Source organism: Fundulus heteroclitus, chromosome 18 (genome assembly GCF_011125445.2).
Source record: "Fundulus heteroclitus isolate FHET01 chromosome 18, MU-UCD_Fhet_4.1, whole genome shotgun sequence".
NCBI classification, from domain to species: Eukaryota; Metazoa; Chordata; class Actinopteri; order Cyprinodontiformes; family Fundulidae; genus Fundulus; species Fundulus heteroclitus.
The window spans coordinates 20,596,285-20,612,918 of NC_046378.1; the positions used below are offsets into that span (position 1 = coordinate 20,596,285).

The 16,634-nt window shown below is 43.5% G+C and overlaps 1 protein-coding gene across 1 annotated transcript; it reads right to left on the reverse strand.

The window, feature by feature from the left end:
* Positions 1–483: 483 nt before the first annotated feature.
* Positions 484–15,843, reverse strand: ppp2r1bb (protein phosphatase 2, regulatory subunit A, beta b). The gene is made up of 15 exons (XM_012868058.3): positions 15,699–15,843; positions 14,916–15,006; positions 14,720–14,820; positions 13,496–13,728; positions 13,196–13,343; positions 12,953–13,108; positions 12,091–12,205; positions 11,926–11,996; positions 8,446–8,580; positions 7,245–7,418; positions 7,021–7,081; positions 2,351–2,505; positions 2,118–2,260; positions 1,946–2,037; positions 484–1,848 (listed from the first exon to the last, which is right to left on the reverse strand). Exons 1-15 carry the CDS (start codon positions 15,774–15,776, stop codon positions 1,832–1,834), a joined length of 1,770 nt encoding a protein of 589 aa, XP_012723512.2. The 5' UTR covers positions 15,777–15,843; the 3' UTR covers positions 484–1,831.
* Positions 15,844–16,634: the final 791 nt, after the last annotated feature.

Sequence of the window (16,634 nt, forward strand, 5' to 3'; positions counted from 1 at the left end):
ATACCTGAGGATTTATGGTAAAACCTGGAAAGTGTGGCTGGAGACAAAAACCTGCTCAGTTTTCTGATTTGTAGAAATGTTTCAACATATCCTTCCATTTCACACTGCAAAAATAAGTAAAATGTTCTTAAAGTGTGTATTTGTCCTTGATTTGAGCAGGTAAACAAGATGATTTGCCAATGGAATAAGATTTGTGCTCTTAAAATAGGAACAATTCATCTCCATTATCTTATTTCAAGTGCAGGATGTCTAATTATCTTATTGTAGGGGTCAAAATACTCATTCCATTATTTACCTGCTCAAATCAAGGACAAATACACTAACTTTAAGAACATTTGACTTTTTTTTAGATTTCTTTTTGCAGTGCACATCCACATACTAAATTTCCAATCAAATACATCAACTTTTGACCTTCCTTCGCTTTCACGAAGCTGGCGGAGAGGCGACGCACCGTACCGAGCAGCACAAACCAGAAGCGACGTGTACACAGCTTGTTTGTTACTTTATTTGGATCAAGATACAGTAGTACAGCTTTTCAACTGTGAAGTCAAAATAAAAACCAGAGCACAGTCTTTGTGATACAAGACAATCCGACAATTAAGGTTTATTCAAGAGAAGAAGAATGAGAGGGGAGGGAGGAGGGGGGCGATGAACAGGGGGAGCAGTTCAGCAAAGACAAAAGTTCCTTTTATTAACAGCCCATATGTTTATTCAGCCCGGCACCCACCCCATAATAAAACATTATGCAGCTCTACGCTGACCCAGCTCTCCCTTCCCACTGCCTCTGAAAGCAGGCGTTTGGCTCAATGCAACAACGTTCGCCAACTTTATGCTTTCTAGACTGTTGGGTGGAGGACTTGGCATGAATTTGGAGGAAGAAAAACAGAAAAGAGAAAAGAAGAGATCGGTTGGCGTTAAGACCGTCGTGGTTTTCTGTTTACCGTGATAGCTGTCAACAACATAGCTTTATCATGCAATAACAACCAAGAAATTACAGGACATTTTTTTTCTTTCTTTTTAGAGTAAAGCGGTTCATCCAAAAAGAAAAAAAAAAAAAATGGGGGGGATGCTGTCCACAGATGAGTGAATCACGTGTGATTATAAGCATCATGCTAAATGTGGGTTGGTCCCTATTACGCGCTAGGCCGAGGCAATGTGTTAGTTTGACCAATTCACTGTGTTGCTGCAGGTCTGGTAGCCGGGACGCTGCGGCAGCCCGATGACAACATGCGATCGTCCAGACGCCGATTACATGCAGCAATTCACGCCCGACGTATCCTACCAGGGGGGCGTTCTCACCGTTGTTCTGTAAAAACGCAGACGAAGCTCCAGGCGTTCTCTGGAGGAGGAAGCGTTGCAAAGAAAGGAGCGCGTTTCACCGTCTGCAGGCTGCCAGTTTCCACCTAGCACTGGGAGAAGAAGCGCAGCAGCAGCAGCAGAGAGCTAGCACGGTCCCGGGAGGGGCGCACGGATGCAGCTTGCCGCAGCAGACCGGGGGAGGGGTCCGGTTAGCAACGCTTAGCGAGTACAGCGGCACATTTTTCATCATGCACCACTTAATTCTATTTTAATCGTCACCGAGGCCGGATAAAAGCGCCCATTTACAGCAAAAAGGACATTTAAAGAAGCCTGCGCTAGCTTGGACGTGGACTATCACTGGACAGCAGGGGAACTAAACCAAAACAGCGAGGGGGGGGGGGGGGGGGAAAAAACAATTGTTAACAGCTTCTCTATACATCAACCAGTTGTTCCTGAACATCAATAAATATCTGCTAAACCTGGGTGGATCTTTGAGTCAGGGGGGGTTTCTGGGTTAGCCGTGATGGGTTGGTTATGCTAGAGCCAAAACTGTGGAGAGAGAGAGAGAAAAAATGTTGTTAAAGTCTGAAAAGTAAAACAATTAACGTCCAAGTTGTTCCACAAGGAGGAGGAGAAAAAGGCTCACCACTAATAGCCTCCTGGGCGAAGTACTTAACATCCATGTCTGAGTCAGAGGACAGCTTCTCCAGCACTGGCTTCACTTCCGTTTGAAGGGCGCTGGAGGTAAACACACCGAGCGTCAGCTTCATTCACCTTTAGATCTCTGCTCTAGTCTGAGGAACAAACAGCCGACATACTTGCTGTCCAGGACGGGGCCGATCTTCTGAAGGGACTTCGCCACGTTGAAACGCACGTTGGCCACCTGGTCGTTGGACATCTTCAGGACCACCGGGAGCATCTGCTTGGTGGTGATCTCCTGGCCGCACGCCTCTGACAGAGCCTTAGACAGCAGGTGGAGACGGACAGGTGAGAGCGGCACAGGGGGGGGGGAAATGAAAACGACCGTTTCCAGGAGGCGGCGTTTGCTCACATTGATGCAGAACAGCGTGGTCATCCTGTGGAGGTAATTGGGATCGTTGGCCATTCCCAGCACTTTGGGGACGATGGTGTTCTGGGCCCACTCGGCTCCGAACTTCTCCACCAGCTTGGTGAGGTTGCTGGTGGCTGCTTCACGGATGGCGTAAACTGAAAAGAAACACAGGCGGATTATTCTGATGGCTGAGGAGGCATGGGCCGGCGCTCAGAGAGGAGGGACGACCTGGAGGCCGTTCAGAGAAATGCACCAAGAAACAACAGACGCTAACCTCGCTGCCAAGGAGGAGGCACATGTAGACATCTAGGAAGGCACAGTGACAACACTCTTTGGTGAGGAAGTTGCTACAAAGGAGGTGAACCCTGAAGTTAGCTTCATCTGTTTGTTTTTTGCAGCTTCTAATGGCTCGCTTTTTATTGACAGTAGACTGACAGGAAAGGGGCGGAAGGGGAGAGACACGCGGCAAAGGGTCGGATTCGGGTTGGATTCGAAACCGTCGACGACTAAAGGTCTCCAAACATTGGTGGCGCTACCCGCTACGCCACGAGTGCGCCCCAGCTTTATCTGCTTTAATGAAGTCTTCCAAAAAGGAGACAGGAGGTGAATTTACAACGCTTGGAGACTTGATCAGCTCAACACGCTCCAGCTAGTGCTGAAGTTTCATCGTTTTGAACGAGAAACACTGAAGGTGGTAAATCATCGCTGTTCAGGATACACATAAAGGTACAGGGAAGCCAAGGCTAACGTGATAGCAACAACTGCTTGGCAGTAATTTCTAATAATTGTATAAAAGTTAGCTAGGTCTGAAAAGGACATTTCAGCTCTATGCTGGAACTTAACCCCCAAAACTAAACCCAGAAAAACTAATATTTTGACCGTTATCTTCTCATGCAGCTAAAAACTCAAACCTGGACATTCGCTGTGAGAAAAGCCGAAGCATGAGGCTGTAAAACCAGAGAGTTTTAAACGTCTCTGCTGTGCTACAGTTCTTCCAACCATAACCCCAACAAAATAACACCCTACCTAACCTAGCTTAAAGTCCTACTTAAAATCTAAACCTTTTACTCTGAAGAGTAGAAGTGAAACGAGCAGTTCTGCTTTTGATGCGGCCCGTGTGTGAGAGAGGGCTGTCTTCTTTCTGTGCAGGGCTTACGTAAGGGTGGCACAGCCCTAACCCGCGCCGTTCACACACAGAAACTCACACTAGCAGCATTCCAATGATGTAACCCAGCTGGCCCTTTGTCCTCATCGCAGAGTTTCTGCCTCTCTAATTGGAAACTCAGTGTCAGGAGAACAGCACATGCTCGGGGAACGCTTCATGTTAGACGTGGAGCTTCTAAAACTCAGCGGGGTGTGTTGTACGGGAGGGAACATTCGCGCGCCTCCTCCAGGGTTGGAGGACAGACGGCTGCAGCGCAGAATAATAGACGTGGAGGGGGCGGGGGGGTTTGACAGTGACCCAACTGGGCTTTTTTTTTTTTTTTTAGTCCATACATCAAAAGAGCTCCTTTGTTAGGATGTGTCCCTATTTCATAACCATGTGTTGCCATTTTGTATCTATGGCGGTTTTAACACCCACGCACTAAAGCAACGTGTAAGGATTTATTTTACTCTGCAATCAGCTCTTTTCGGATGAATTATGGAGACAGATTACTGGGAAAATGTAATTTTTTTCATTGCATATCATTTCCTAAAACCTGTTTCAGCTTAATGCAACTTTAACCTGCTTGGACCGGCAGATTCTTCGTCAGATGCTACGACCCCCCCTGATCAAATCAAAGCAACAAGCAATCCCCTGCTGGCAGATATTAATTAGAGACCTAACCTCGTTTACTTTCAGCAAACAAGAGTAGATTCAATAAAATGAGGTTAAATCAGTGGCTGTCAGAGGGCAGCAACTGAGGACGCTTTAGTAGTCGACTTCTCCTGGGACAAAATCACCAAAATCTACTCCAGTGTAAACAGCTTTAAAACTTTTAAATAGTATCAGAGCACCTCACTCCACCTAACCCAGCTTCAACGCTGTTAAACACACTTTGCAACCGGTACAGAGCCTTACTCAGCGAGTTCTCCTTTAATACAGCGTCCTGGAGGGGGGAACCTCCTCTCCAGATAATCGGTCACCAGCAAATGTTTCCTCCTGATCTCCGTAAAGGTGCTTTGAAGAAAAGGAGCGGTTCAGCTTTACAGCGACCCAGCACATCTACATGCAGTCCTTATTTAAGCGGCTGCCATCCAGTGGGAGACTGACGGAGCCGCAAACAGGAACAAGCTGCTGATCCTGCAGAGCTGCCAGGAATGACGGGGTCTCTGAAGAACCCGAGCAAATGTCAGGAAGAGCCTGACATTTGCTCGTTTGCCTACTTTAGTTAAAGCCAAAGCCTCAGAAAGGTTAGAAATGATTAAAACCAATACTGCACAAAAAGGTATTGGTCAGGAGAAGGGAAACAAAGCAAAGTCTAAACCAATATATAAAGACACAACATGGCCGGTCATCAACAATTACACAAAATAAAGGAACATTGGGTCATCACAACAATCCCTTGTATCGTCCACAAGCCCGGGCTGAGCAGCCACGGCGGCAGCGTCGCAGTCTGTGGTGACTTTTCTACGGCTAAATTTTCCTCAGGTTGGAGGAAAATCTGAAACCTTCAGGCTTTCAGAGAAAGACGAAGACAGATTCCACTTTTAGCATCAGAGTCGCAGCATCCGCCCCATTTAATAAAACAACAGCTTCACAAGACAAAGCCAGAGAGTCGAGTCTGATACCAAATCTGGACTGTCACCTTAATATAATAATGAGCATCTTTGTCACTGAAACAGATTAAAATGAAATTCATCCTCCGGAGGAGTGGGATGCTGAAGCATTCTGGGGCTGAGGTTCTTGCTCAGGGACCCAGAGGCAGTCTGTGGGAGTTGAACCAGGAAAGGAACCGTGCAGTCTGTCCAGAAAGGAAGCACCCTGCTCTCTAACCACTAGGCCATCGTTCCCACGAAACTAAAGAGATCAATTTGAACTAAAATGTGCTTCAACATAGTATCAGGGCGTGGAGACTTACTGTAGATTTTTCTCTTTCCCTATTAGACTTGTTTGTTTTCTGGTGAATTGTCAAGCTTAAATTTCAAACCAACGGTGAGAAAAACAATGACATACATTATGTTACACAGCTGAAAAATCAGGGATTTTAACAGATAAAGAAGTTATATTATTCCTTAGCACAGGGCTGCACAGTGGCGCAGTGGGTAGCGCTGTTGCCTTGCAGCAAGAAGGTCCTGGGTTCGAGTACACCCCTGGGTCTTTCTGCATGGAGTTTGCATGTTCTCCCTGTGCATGCATGGGTTCTCTCCGGGTACTCCGGCTTCCTCCCACAGTCCAAAAACATGACTGTTAGGTTAATTGGCTTCTCCAAATTGTCCTTAGGTGTGAGTGTGTGTGTGAATGGTTGTTTGTCCTGTTTGTCTCTCTGTGTTGCCCTGCGACAGACTGGCGACCTGTCCAGGGTGTACCCTGCCTCTCGCCCAGTGAACGTTGGAGATAGGCACCAGCACCCCCCGCGACCCCATGAGGGATAAAGCGGTTTAGAAAATGGATGGATGGACAGGGCTGGACAATAATTCTATAATATTATATATCGATAGAAAAAAGGGCAAATAAAAAGCTCAATAAAATAACAGTTTTCCTTCCTTTTGCATTCTAGCTATGTAGATTATTATTCCAGTCATTAACGCACTGTCACCAAGCTCCGCCCCCTTCAAAGCCATAAGAGCACACTCGTTCTTTTTTCTTCTTTTAAAACTTACAGTTTTGGTAAAAACTTGGTTAAATAAAAAGGTTGAGTTTAAATTCAGCGTTTGTGTGTTCTCAGGGTTCTCGCCAGCGCGTTCCAGCGTGAATAAACTGGTACGCTGAAATCAGACCATATCGCTAATTTTTTATGAGCGTTACGGTCGGTACGACACGGATGTGTGAGAGCAACATAGAAAAGTCAGTAAAGCTCTTGAACGTGCATCAGCGCCACTATAAACCTCCAGAACCACATTACCCAGCGCTAGCTCTTATTAGCCTAACGAACAGCAACGCTCTGCTTAGGGAACTGAAGGACACCAGAGAACAGCGGCCTCCAAACACACCGACACAGGCGCGCATCCCGCCAGCCGTCCACCGTTACGCCGGAAAAAATAAATCCTGATTCTGCATCTAAAAATAGGTCGCTAAGCAACAGCATAAAATGGTCAGGGCTGTACTTAAATACGTTTTGAATTAGTTGTTAATTATTGACATCGATCAGTAGGATTTCCATTTTATCGATATGCTTTTTTTTCTTTAGCGTCCAGCCCTACTGTAGCGACACAAACTTTAGACAAAATCATTTAGCAGCCACCGCCCTTCGAATGGGATAATTTTGTAATCAAGCGATAGTAGCTACAACTCTTTAACGGGCACAATACAGCCGAGAGCTTCTAACCGCCACATGTCGTCCCTTCTTGCCGTTATCTCACTCCTAACGTTGCCCTCGGTCTCATTCCTGAAGGCCAAAGTTCACTGTTGTGCTAATCATCGACTGTCTGTGTGGAAACAGAAGAGCTGTCGTAAAAGCGAGCTTCAAAAGCTGCGCTGTGACGGTCTCACGTTGTCGCAGCCGGATGCGACTCCTGAGGAGGCTTACCGTGATCAATGAGCCAGGCCATACAAAGAGTGTTGAGCTTCTCATCGAAGAACTCCACCCCCTGAGGAGAGACGGGCGGCCGAATTAGAGACACTTTTTAGATACCAGCCGCCAAATCTGGGTCCTTCAATATGTTTGTTTATAAACTGCTAATATTTCTGTTCACAAACGAGACAGCGCGTAGGATATCAGAAACAGTGTTTCCTGTCGACCATGTGACTCACCAGCTGTCCTGCCAACAAAGGCATGTACTCGATGATGGCCAGGCGGACCCTCCACTTTGCATCCTCGGCGAGCTCGACGATAGCCGGCAGCAGGGACTGGGACAGCTGACGTATGCCGATCACCTCGTTCACACAGTCCAGGTTGGAGATGATGTTCAGGCGGACCTCAGGGCACTGAAAGGGAAATTAAGACGATGAAATATAGAGGATGTAGCAGTTGCACTCTTACACCAAAAGTCAGCCTTAATGCAGTGCAATACATTACAAACAAGAGCCCCAAATCTCCAGACAGGTAAAATAAGTAAAAGCGACCCACTGACCAGCTGAAACGGTAGATTTTTCTCCTTCATTCTCCGTTCAACACAGCTCTGATTAATACGCCTTCAAGTGAAATTTGCAAGTCAAAGCCGTGAGTCTGGACATTAATAAAGTCCGACAGTGATGCTCGGTGCTTTGAGGAGAAGGGGCCATTTTTACACCTGCGTTATATAAGGCCAAACCCTCCGACACATTTGCATGCCTTTGTGAGCAAACTTACCTAATTTCATATGCAAACTGTTTTCAAATCACTAAAGTTATCTGATGAAAGATGAGCTGGATTGTTTGTCCTGGATGCACAAAAAAAGCTAAATGTATTGCAGCATTCATTTCTCTGATGGCAAAAAGCAAATCTAACTCATTCGAAATACTTAGCTTAGCTCTTCCGACACCCGAACAAACATTTGAAGAGGCGAAATCTGGCGCTCAAACAACAGGAGCTGCCCGGCTACCCCACCTAAACCCCCCCGCTTAGGTTCCAGTCAAATTCCACTTCTCAAATCTGTAAATGTCAAAATGCACCAAGCAGGAGACTTTCTGCTTAAACTTCGTCCAGGTTTTTCTAGCACGTCTCCCTAGACTGCAGCCGGTCCCCAATTAGAAGATGTCAGTTCGGCTGCCAACCGCATGAATCATCCTCCTACCCGACCAGGCGGCAGACAGGTACGTCTCGTTGGCTTTAGCTAGGTGCCGCGTTTTAGACGGTCAGAAAGAAACAGCAAACTTTACATGTCTAGCCAGGAACTTTTGTTATGATTGACAACTTTAACAACTTCCATCACATATAGTTTGTACTTAAAAAACAAACAAACACACACACACACACACAACAGCCAAACAAAGAAGCCGGGGCTGGTGTTTAGAAGCGTCCCGTTTTGGTTACCTCGTCCTTAAGCTGAGTCAGGAAGAGAGGCAGTAAGTGCTCTATTGTGTTGTCCTTGCCCAGGATGGTGGAAAGACCCATAATGACTGAGGCCAGGGCTGACTTCACATGCTGGTTGGTGTCTGAAACCAGTTCCTGGTCAGGGACGGGACACAGAGACGACAAGAAAAAAAAAAAATCAGAACAAACAGTACAGGCTGGACACAATAATCAAGTCTATTACTAGGATTCAAATTTAAAACAAACCAAGAAAACCTGCTATAACATTTATTTTATAATTAGAGGAAAATAACAAGGCTCCAGGGATGGATTGTTGTATGTTCAGGTGATACGGGCTTGTGTGGGCATGACAGCTTCAGTTTTCTAAGAAAACTACCCGCTCAGCTTCGCTTCCATGTTGTCATGATAAGCAGAGGAAGGTTTCCTTTCATGACTTTGACCAATATTGATATATAGACCCGACACTGTTTTCAGTAAATGTACCAGTCAGTGAATCAAGGAAATGAAGGATTTTTAATGACGTGTGGCTTCTGAGAACATTGTTTTTTACAGAACAGCAATAGTGCCATCTACTGGTCAAGTTACGACATCTATAAGTGTACATGCACCTCAACTACGAGTAAAACCATTAAGCCTTTACACTAATGTGAAAATACACCATCTATGGTGACTTCCAATCCCTCAATTTAACAACTAGAGTGTAGATTGTTCAATCTTATTTACTGTAACTTATAGAGTTACATTAATAAAAAAACTACATTACCCTGCTGAGACCAAATGTTGCCAATTTACTGAAACACGACTGGGCCAAAAATTAACCAGGCATCATGAACTTTGTTCTCCAGCACAGATAAACGAGTCTAACAGGTTAGAATTAGCTTTATTTTGTCATAGAGAGCCCCAGGCTCCTACTGTTGGAGGCCTTAGAGCGGAGCTTCAAGATGCTAACTCGATGTCTGATCTGCAGCTAAGCAGAAAACTAAAAAAAAAAAAAAAAAAAAAAAACTCAACGGTCTTGCAGAAAAGGAGTCTTATTTGGTTCTAACGCAGTAGAACAGTGTGCAAATGCTGGAATTAGTGCCTTAAACTGCAGGAGGGAGTTTTGAGCAAACTGTGGATTTGGTTTAGAAATTTGAACAAGCACGCCTTACAGGTCCCTCCATGTAGCACTGCTGCCCTCCGCCCGCAGCTCCTCCCCTAATCTGCCGTCTTTATTTCCTCAGCAGGTGTTACTCCAGAAATCGGCAGTTTTCCTGTAAGGCAGGTTGTTTCTCCACACAGCTGATGCCCAGAGGCAATCTTGAGTTTGAATGACGGTAGCGCTCTGCGGGGGAGTGATTGACACTGCTAACAGCCAATCAGAGCCAGACATTCCTCCTGACTCTGATTGGATGTTTCTGACCGGGAGCGGTGTATTTCTACCAATAACAGTAGGACCACTGAGTGGAGCTTGACTTTTTCCCCCCCACACAGATAATTTGTCTCATATTTTACTGTCAGAACATAATGATAGTTTTAAAAAATATCTAAAAAATACACTGCCTGGCCAAAAAAAGAAAAGTCGGCATCTGGATTTAACTAAGCTAATAGGTACAAGTATCCCATTGGATAATTACTGCACGGGTGATTATGTTTCAGCTGAAAACAAGTTATTTAAACCCAACTTATGCAATGAGTTGCTTCTCATTTCTTAAACAACCATGTCTAAGACATCCTGTGGTAGTGGAAAAAATGTCAGAAGGGTCAAATCATTAGCAGGCATCAAGCCGAGAAAACATCTAAGGAGATTGCAGAAACAACCAAAATTGGGCTAAGAATCGTCCAACGCGTTATCAAAAACTGTAAGGACAGTGGGGACCATCGTCTTTGAGGAAAAAAAATGTGTCCGGAAAAATATCCTGAATAACCGGCGATCACTTAAACGTTTCAAATCAAATAGAAGAAAAACAAAACAACTCTGGGCTATGTTTAATAGTGAAGATAAGAGGATTTCCACACGCGATATGTGAAGGAAACTCAAAGGTTTGGGACTGAACAGATGTGTAGCCTTAAGAAAACCATTAATCAGTGAGGCTAACAGGGAAAAACTGCAAGGGAGCACAAAGATTGGACTCTGGAGGAATGGAAGAAGGTGCTATGGTCTGATGAGTCCAGATTTACCCTGATCCAGAGTGATGGGAGCATCAGGGTGGGAAGAGAGGCAGGTGAAGTGATTCACCCATCATGCAGAGTGGTTCAGAGAGCATGAATCGTTTTAACACATGGAGTGGCCACCAGAGTCCAGATCTTAACCTCATTGAGAATCTTTGGGATGTGCTGGAGAGGGCTGGGTGATTACTCCCACATTGATCTTGATTACAATTTGGGTTTGCAATGATCATTAAAAACATAATGATCGATATTTGTTCCTTCTTAGTTGACTCTCGTGCTGTTATGCCTTGTGAATCGGTCAGCGCGAGTTATGAACACTTCAGGAGCGAGACCAAAAAGGTTAAGCAAGGCTAAAGACGTCAGGATAAAGTCCCGAAAAAGAGAGGCGTTGATAGAAAAGAGATAAAACGACTTCAGTGGTGTGGAAACATTATGGCTAAGCGGAAGCAGACTCAGAAAAAATAGCAATAGTGTGCGAACCCTGCTATGCTATCGTAGCTGCACCGCAGAGTGGGTTCGACACACTGGGAGCGACGTCGCTCCTTCTCCATTCATTTCCTATGGAACTTGTGCGAATAAACAAAAAACAACAACAAAAAAAAAGCTAAAGATTTTTCTTATTAACAACTTTACTAATTACTGCTCCAAATTTGCATCACCAATAAATGGATGAACAAAATGCTGTACTGTTTAGGAGCGCAAATATGTTTAGGTACAAGTATAAAATGACGCCAAATGAGTTTACACCAAACGTGTTTTAAATATGGTAGTCCTACATACTGCTTTAGAAGCTACATGTATCATCTGCTCTAATTCTAATTTAAAGTCGACAGTCATTGTTATTTTCATTTTCTGTTCCTTGATAAATTATGATTATTTTATTCCTTGCAACTAGTTTGATCTCTAATTGATCCAGAATGATTGAATAATATGTAACGGGTTACAGAATCAATCAAGTACTTTCAAGATGCGATAAAAGTAAAAGCAGCCAGAACACAAAAACAAAAAAATATTTAAAAATTCTATCTAAAAAACTATATCTATAGCCTTCAGAATAATCTTAACATATCTACTGATACATGGCAATCATACACTGTCTCTAGCAAAGACTAAGTTGTCTGCATTGTAAAAACATAGAGGGATCGTCAGGCCATCACATGTCCACATAAAGCCTCAAGGAAGACAGTAAAAAAAGATAAGCCTGATCAGCAGCTAAACCCATGTTCAGCACTCACCAAGACTCAGTGTCTTTTGTGAGGGTAGGAGCTGAATGAACAACAACAACAAAAAAAAAAAGAAAAGAAAAACAGAAAGTTAATATTTCTTTACCTTGACGCAGGGCAAGATGTGACTCATGATGATCTGCTCACGGTTATCTTCTGGAAGATTCTCACAGAACTCTAAACCAAAAAATAAAAAAAACATTAAGATCGCAGGACAGGATGCCTAAAAACCTTAGAGCAAGGCAGCGCCTCTTTGGAACGAGTGTCTAACCTTTGACTTTGTTGGCAGCAGCAGCGCGGACCTCAGCTTCACAATCCTTAAGGAGATTCTGGAACGCTGGGACCAGGTCGTTCTTCGTGATCTCTGGGCCCACAGCTTTTTGCAGCTACATGGCAAGAGAAAGGGGCAAATGTGTCTTTAATAACCAACATATTATGTTAAAAAAAACATTTTTAGATGAAAATGTGAAAAGCAGATATAGTCACTATAGTACTGGTAAAAACCTGAATCCCAGAGAATGGCGACACATGCAGCAATTAGCACATGGTTTGGGTTTTAGTACTTTTTAAAACTGCATTTAAAACTTTTACTTCAATAAAATTATTAGAAAAAAAGATTAGCTTTTCTCAACAGCATGGATCTTTAAAAAGTACTACATAATGTAACTAATGTCAGAATTTCTTGTACTTCAACAAGATTGATTGGACTTGTACATCTTTTGCTAATCTTACTCCTTCCTTAGTGTTGTTCTTATTTTACTTTATTTTTATGTACATCTTGTCTATATACATTTTTCTTATATCCCGATGACTTGAAAAAAGTCGTTTCCCTACGGGGATCATTAATTATCTTGAATCTTGAAATGTTGAAAACTAAAAGCCCTTAAAATGTATACTTTTTTTGTCTACTTAGCCATTAAATGTTCTGTCCAACTCTGTGCACACACCTGACTAGAAAACATTAATCCAAACATATTTTCCCTTAATTTTAGAAATATATAAATACAAATTTGTCATTTCCTCTTTTATAAAAAGATTTGTCCACAATATCTACAGTATGACAATAACTGGTTGTTACGTGATGGAAACTCACACTAAAGCCAGCCTAATGGTGAAAAAAGTCAGTGACGTACCTCTGAGAATTTATCGGCCACCATATAACGAACCCTCCAGGATTTATCCTCAGCAGCTTGGCGCAGGGTTGGCATCACCAATGTCTCCAGGTCCTCCTGAGGCAGGAGCGTGGCAATGCTGACACAAGCCTCCACTGCGAGCAGCCGGACAGAGTCCTGATGGAGATGCGATGAGATCAGCTTCGCCATTTGGTAAAACAGTCAAATCATGAACGCTTCTCTCAAAACCGAACATGCTCATACCTGCTCATCTGACGCCAGAGCAGTGAAAAGAGGAATAATGTCGGTCTTTACATATTCCAGCTCCAGAACTTTGGCAAACTCCCCCAGTTTAGATGCAGCAGCTCGACGCACCATAGGAGTGTCATCAGAGCACAAGGTGCGAAAATGCCTGGTCACAACAGAAAACGTATTCAGCAGCCGTTCTTACAGCACACCCAAACACACACGTCTGTAAAATACCATGAAGTATGAATCATGGTAAAAAAAATAAATTCAAATGTAACAAACTGAACAGGTTCGCTCTCTCAGACTGTTACTTACTGCCGAATTTCAGCCTTGACCGTGCTGGAGACACGAGGATAACAAACACTAAAGAGGCCGCAAGCTGATGTGCGAGAGGTGAACCAGTCACCGCTGGCCAGCCGTTTCACCAAAGGCTCAAAGTGAACTTCCAGGTCAACTGGAGAGTGCTCCTGTGAGATCTTCCGCAGGGATTCCACAGCTTTGTCTCGGACTACCGTCTCTTCAACTGTAGCGAGACTTTCCAGAGGGGGCTGTGCATCAGAGACAGGAACAGGGTTAGAGAAAGGTAGACCTCTGTGTCAAACTTCATCAAACTATATAAAAAAAGTGATCAGCAGAAAATCGTAAGCTACAAGAGATTTTGCCGACTGGGCAGTACATTTAGAAGAATAATACTCTAAAGAAACGCCCTTTTTAAATTAAAAAAATAGGACTATGATGTAATCCTAGGTAGGAATGGGCAACATGGATGTAAATTGTGGTTGCTGTCTTTATCAATATCGCAATATCGATAAAAAAGTTTCAAGTCACTCTGGCTATGAATATATTAAGGCATGCAGACCTGGTCCCACAGAAAATACCTGCCTATAAGTAAAGCCTCCCCGTTATCAAAAAGTACACAGCATTACAACAGCTACATTCTGTAATGCAGCTGTACAGCTAAACATTACACAATAACATTTACACAATAACATTTAATCAGGTTTCAAAACATGATTTTTGCCATCAGCAAAAGTACCAACAGTAAAGTAGATTAACGCTTACGATTCTTTGATTCCTTTTTACAATAGCAATCAGCAAGAAAGTCTAATTTTTTAATTAAACTGGACCAGTTTACTAAGCGCTGAATATCAGAAGGGTGCACATTTCCAAGACATGCAACGACCAAACAAAGATCGGAACTAAGACACTGTTGCTTTGATTAAAAGGCAAAAATAAAATATATATAAAACGATTAGATGATGAAGTTCCATCAAAAGGACGCATGTTTCACTCTACATTTATGATATCCTTGCTAGGAAAGGAAAAAACACTTGTGGTAAACGGTTCAAACAGTCCTTTTACCAAAATGATTTTCATAAGGCCATGTTTGCTTTCCAATTTACTGCTTGGACCAGTCTACCCTGTGTCTCCAAACTGAGAGGAAATTGGCTTTTCTCTACGACAGTTACACACCATTACACATTGTGCAGCCCGTATCTACTGAAGCTTTCTTGGTCATTCTAACAGATCCAAACTTACCAGGAGACAGTGGACATACTCTGGTCCTCCCACCAACATAGTGAAATTGCCAAGCTGCTCTGCCAATGCCAAAAGCACCTCATCTTCATCGTAGATGGTGTCTGAAAGTCGGTAGAATGACCAGTGAGAAGATATGGATAAGGACATGATCATAAATCTTCCATTTATTAACAAGCCTCAGATCGGAGGGCGTTACCTGTGAGGAAGGGAAGGAGCTCAGTGCGAGTCCTCTCTACGCCAAGCGCTAGAGCAATAGTAGACAGCTTCTTGATGCTGTTCAGTCGTAACTGTGGAAAAACGATGATCAAACAGGACCTTAATTAACAATGCGGCCAAAACTATTACAGCATAAATCCGTTCCGCATAAAAATCCAAATACCCTGTATTATAGAAATTAGCTTGAAGCGTATTGTTTTTGTTGATTCGACGCATCTGCATGACTGTCGGTGACTAGCTAATGCTAGCTAGCGTCCCACTTATCAATAAAAGAAAGTAGCACGTTCAAAAACTCTGACCGTGAGGTGAATAAGAGGTAAACGGAGGCTAGTGATAGGAATTTCGACACCCTGCGGGGTTAGGGGTCGATGCGCCGGGAACGCTCACTGTAATGTCAGTCATTTTGTCCTAGATGCTAACGAATCAATAATGCTAGTAGCGGATTCAATGACCTGGTTGGGCTGTTCTGACAATTTGAACAAAATAAGCGGCCGTGTTTTTAAATACTGGCCCCAACTGACTGGGGCCGACGTTATTCGTGGCTCCAGAAGAGCAAACCCCGTCTCTACTTCCGACAAAAACAAGGTTGTCCAGGCGGGGTACGCCCGGCGGAGAAAAATTCCCGACAGGCCCCAACTGGAACGTTAGCTAGCATATTTGCTAAAACGGTTAGCCAGGAATCTGAGGCCCGCATTTAAAAAATGCGTTACTTTTGCTTTACACGATACGAACAAAATGTATTCATTTTACTCGCAAGTACTACCTGGACGTCTTCATTTCGCAGCTCATCAATGAGGACGGCGATAGGGTAAAGAGAGTCGTCTCCATCAGCTCCTGCCATTTTGGATACTGTTGCCGAATGGCGCTGCTCTGTTCGGGGCGGCACTACGGGGTTTCTGCGCAGGAACAACCGCTGCAAGGAGCTGCCTCCTCCGGGGCTGCTGCTGTTATGATGCCTTCAAGGAACCACCGAGGAGCGGGACAATTTTGGTCGAGGATCTTACACTTTTTTAAATCAAATACTTTAAATCACAGTGGCGTTTAGACATACAAACGTATGTAGGCCTACAGATTCCTTTAAAATAAAATGCATTGCCAGTTTCAAGTTAAAAAATACATAAATATTGCTTGGTCATGTGGTACAGATCTCCATTGTAGTGAATAACAAAATACAAAGAAGTGAAACAGCACACTGAAGAACAAAAATTATTAATTCTACTCTGTGTAAAATTGATGACATCACAAGAGGGACGTTTTTGAGCTGATCGCGTGGTAGTAGGAAACATAATGGTGGTCATGCAACTTTTGACTGATTTACAACTATGATGAAGCATTAGAGTTGCAAGGGGTTGATGCTTACGTGTTTCACCCCTGCTACTGTTGTTGAGAATAAAGTTTAGCAAATTAACTACGACAGCAAGTTCAGAACTTTCAGTATTCATCCTCCGGTTTAATTTTTCCATTTGACTGGTTTTCATCCATCATTTCTAAAATTATGAAATGCTGTACTCTCTGCTCATATAACCTTAAATTGTACATGCCTTAACTGTAAAGTGGTAATAGATACAGTCCAGGCTTACCAGAACAACTCCTTTCTTTCTGACTGCTGTCCCTCTATGGTTGACAGGAATGATGCTGATGAAGGTATGAACTATACTGCAGGTGCATTCATGGTAAATATAAGTCTGTCTGTCTGAAT

Excerpts from the sequence above, each read along its gene's own strand:
- ppp2r1bb (XM_012868058.3), bottom strand. The coding sequence starts at position 15,776 with ATGGCAGGAGCTGATGGAGACGACTCTCTTTACCCTATCGCCGTCCTC. Across the intron at positions 2,506-7,020 it reads GGCCTGGCTCATTGATCACG|TTTACGCCATCCGTGAAGCA; the intron begins GTAAGCCTCCTC and ends GTTTCTTTTCAG. Across the intron at positions 2,261-2,350 it reads CCACGCTGTTCTGCATCAAT|GCTCTGTCAGAGGCGTGCGG; the intron begins GTGAGCAAACGC and ends CTGCTGTCTAAG.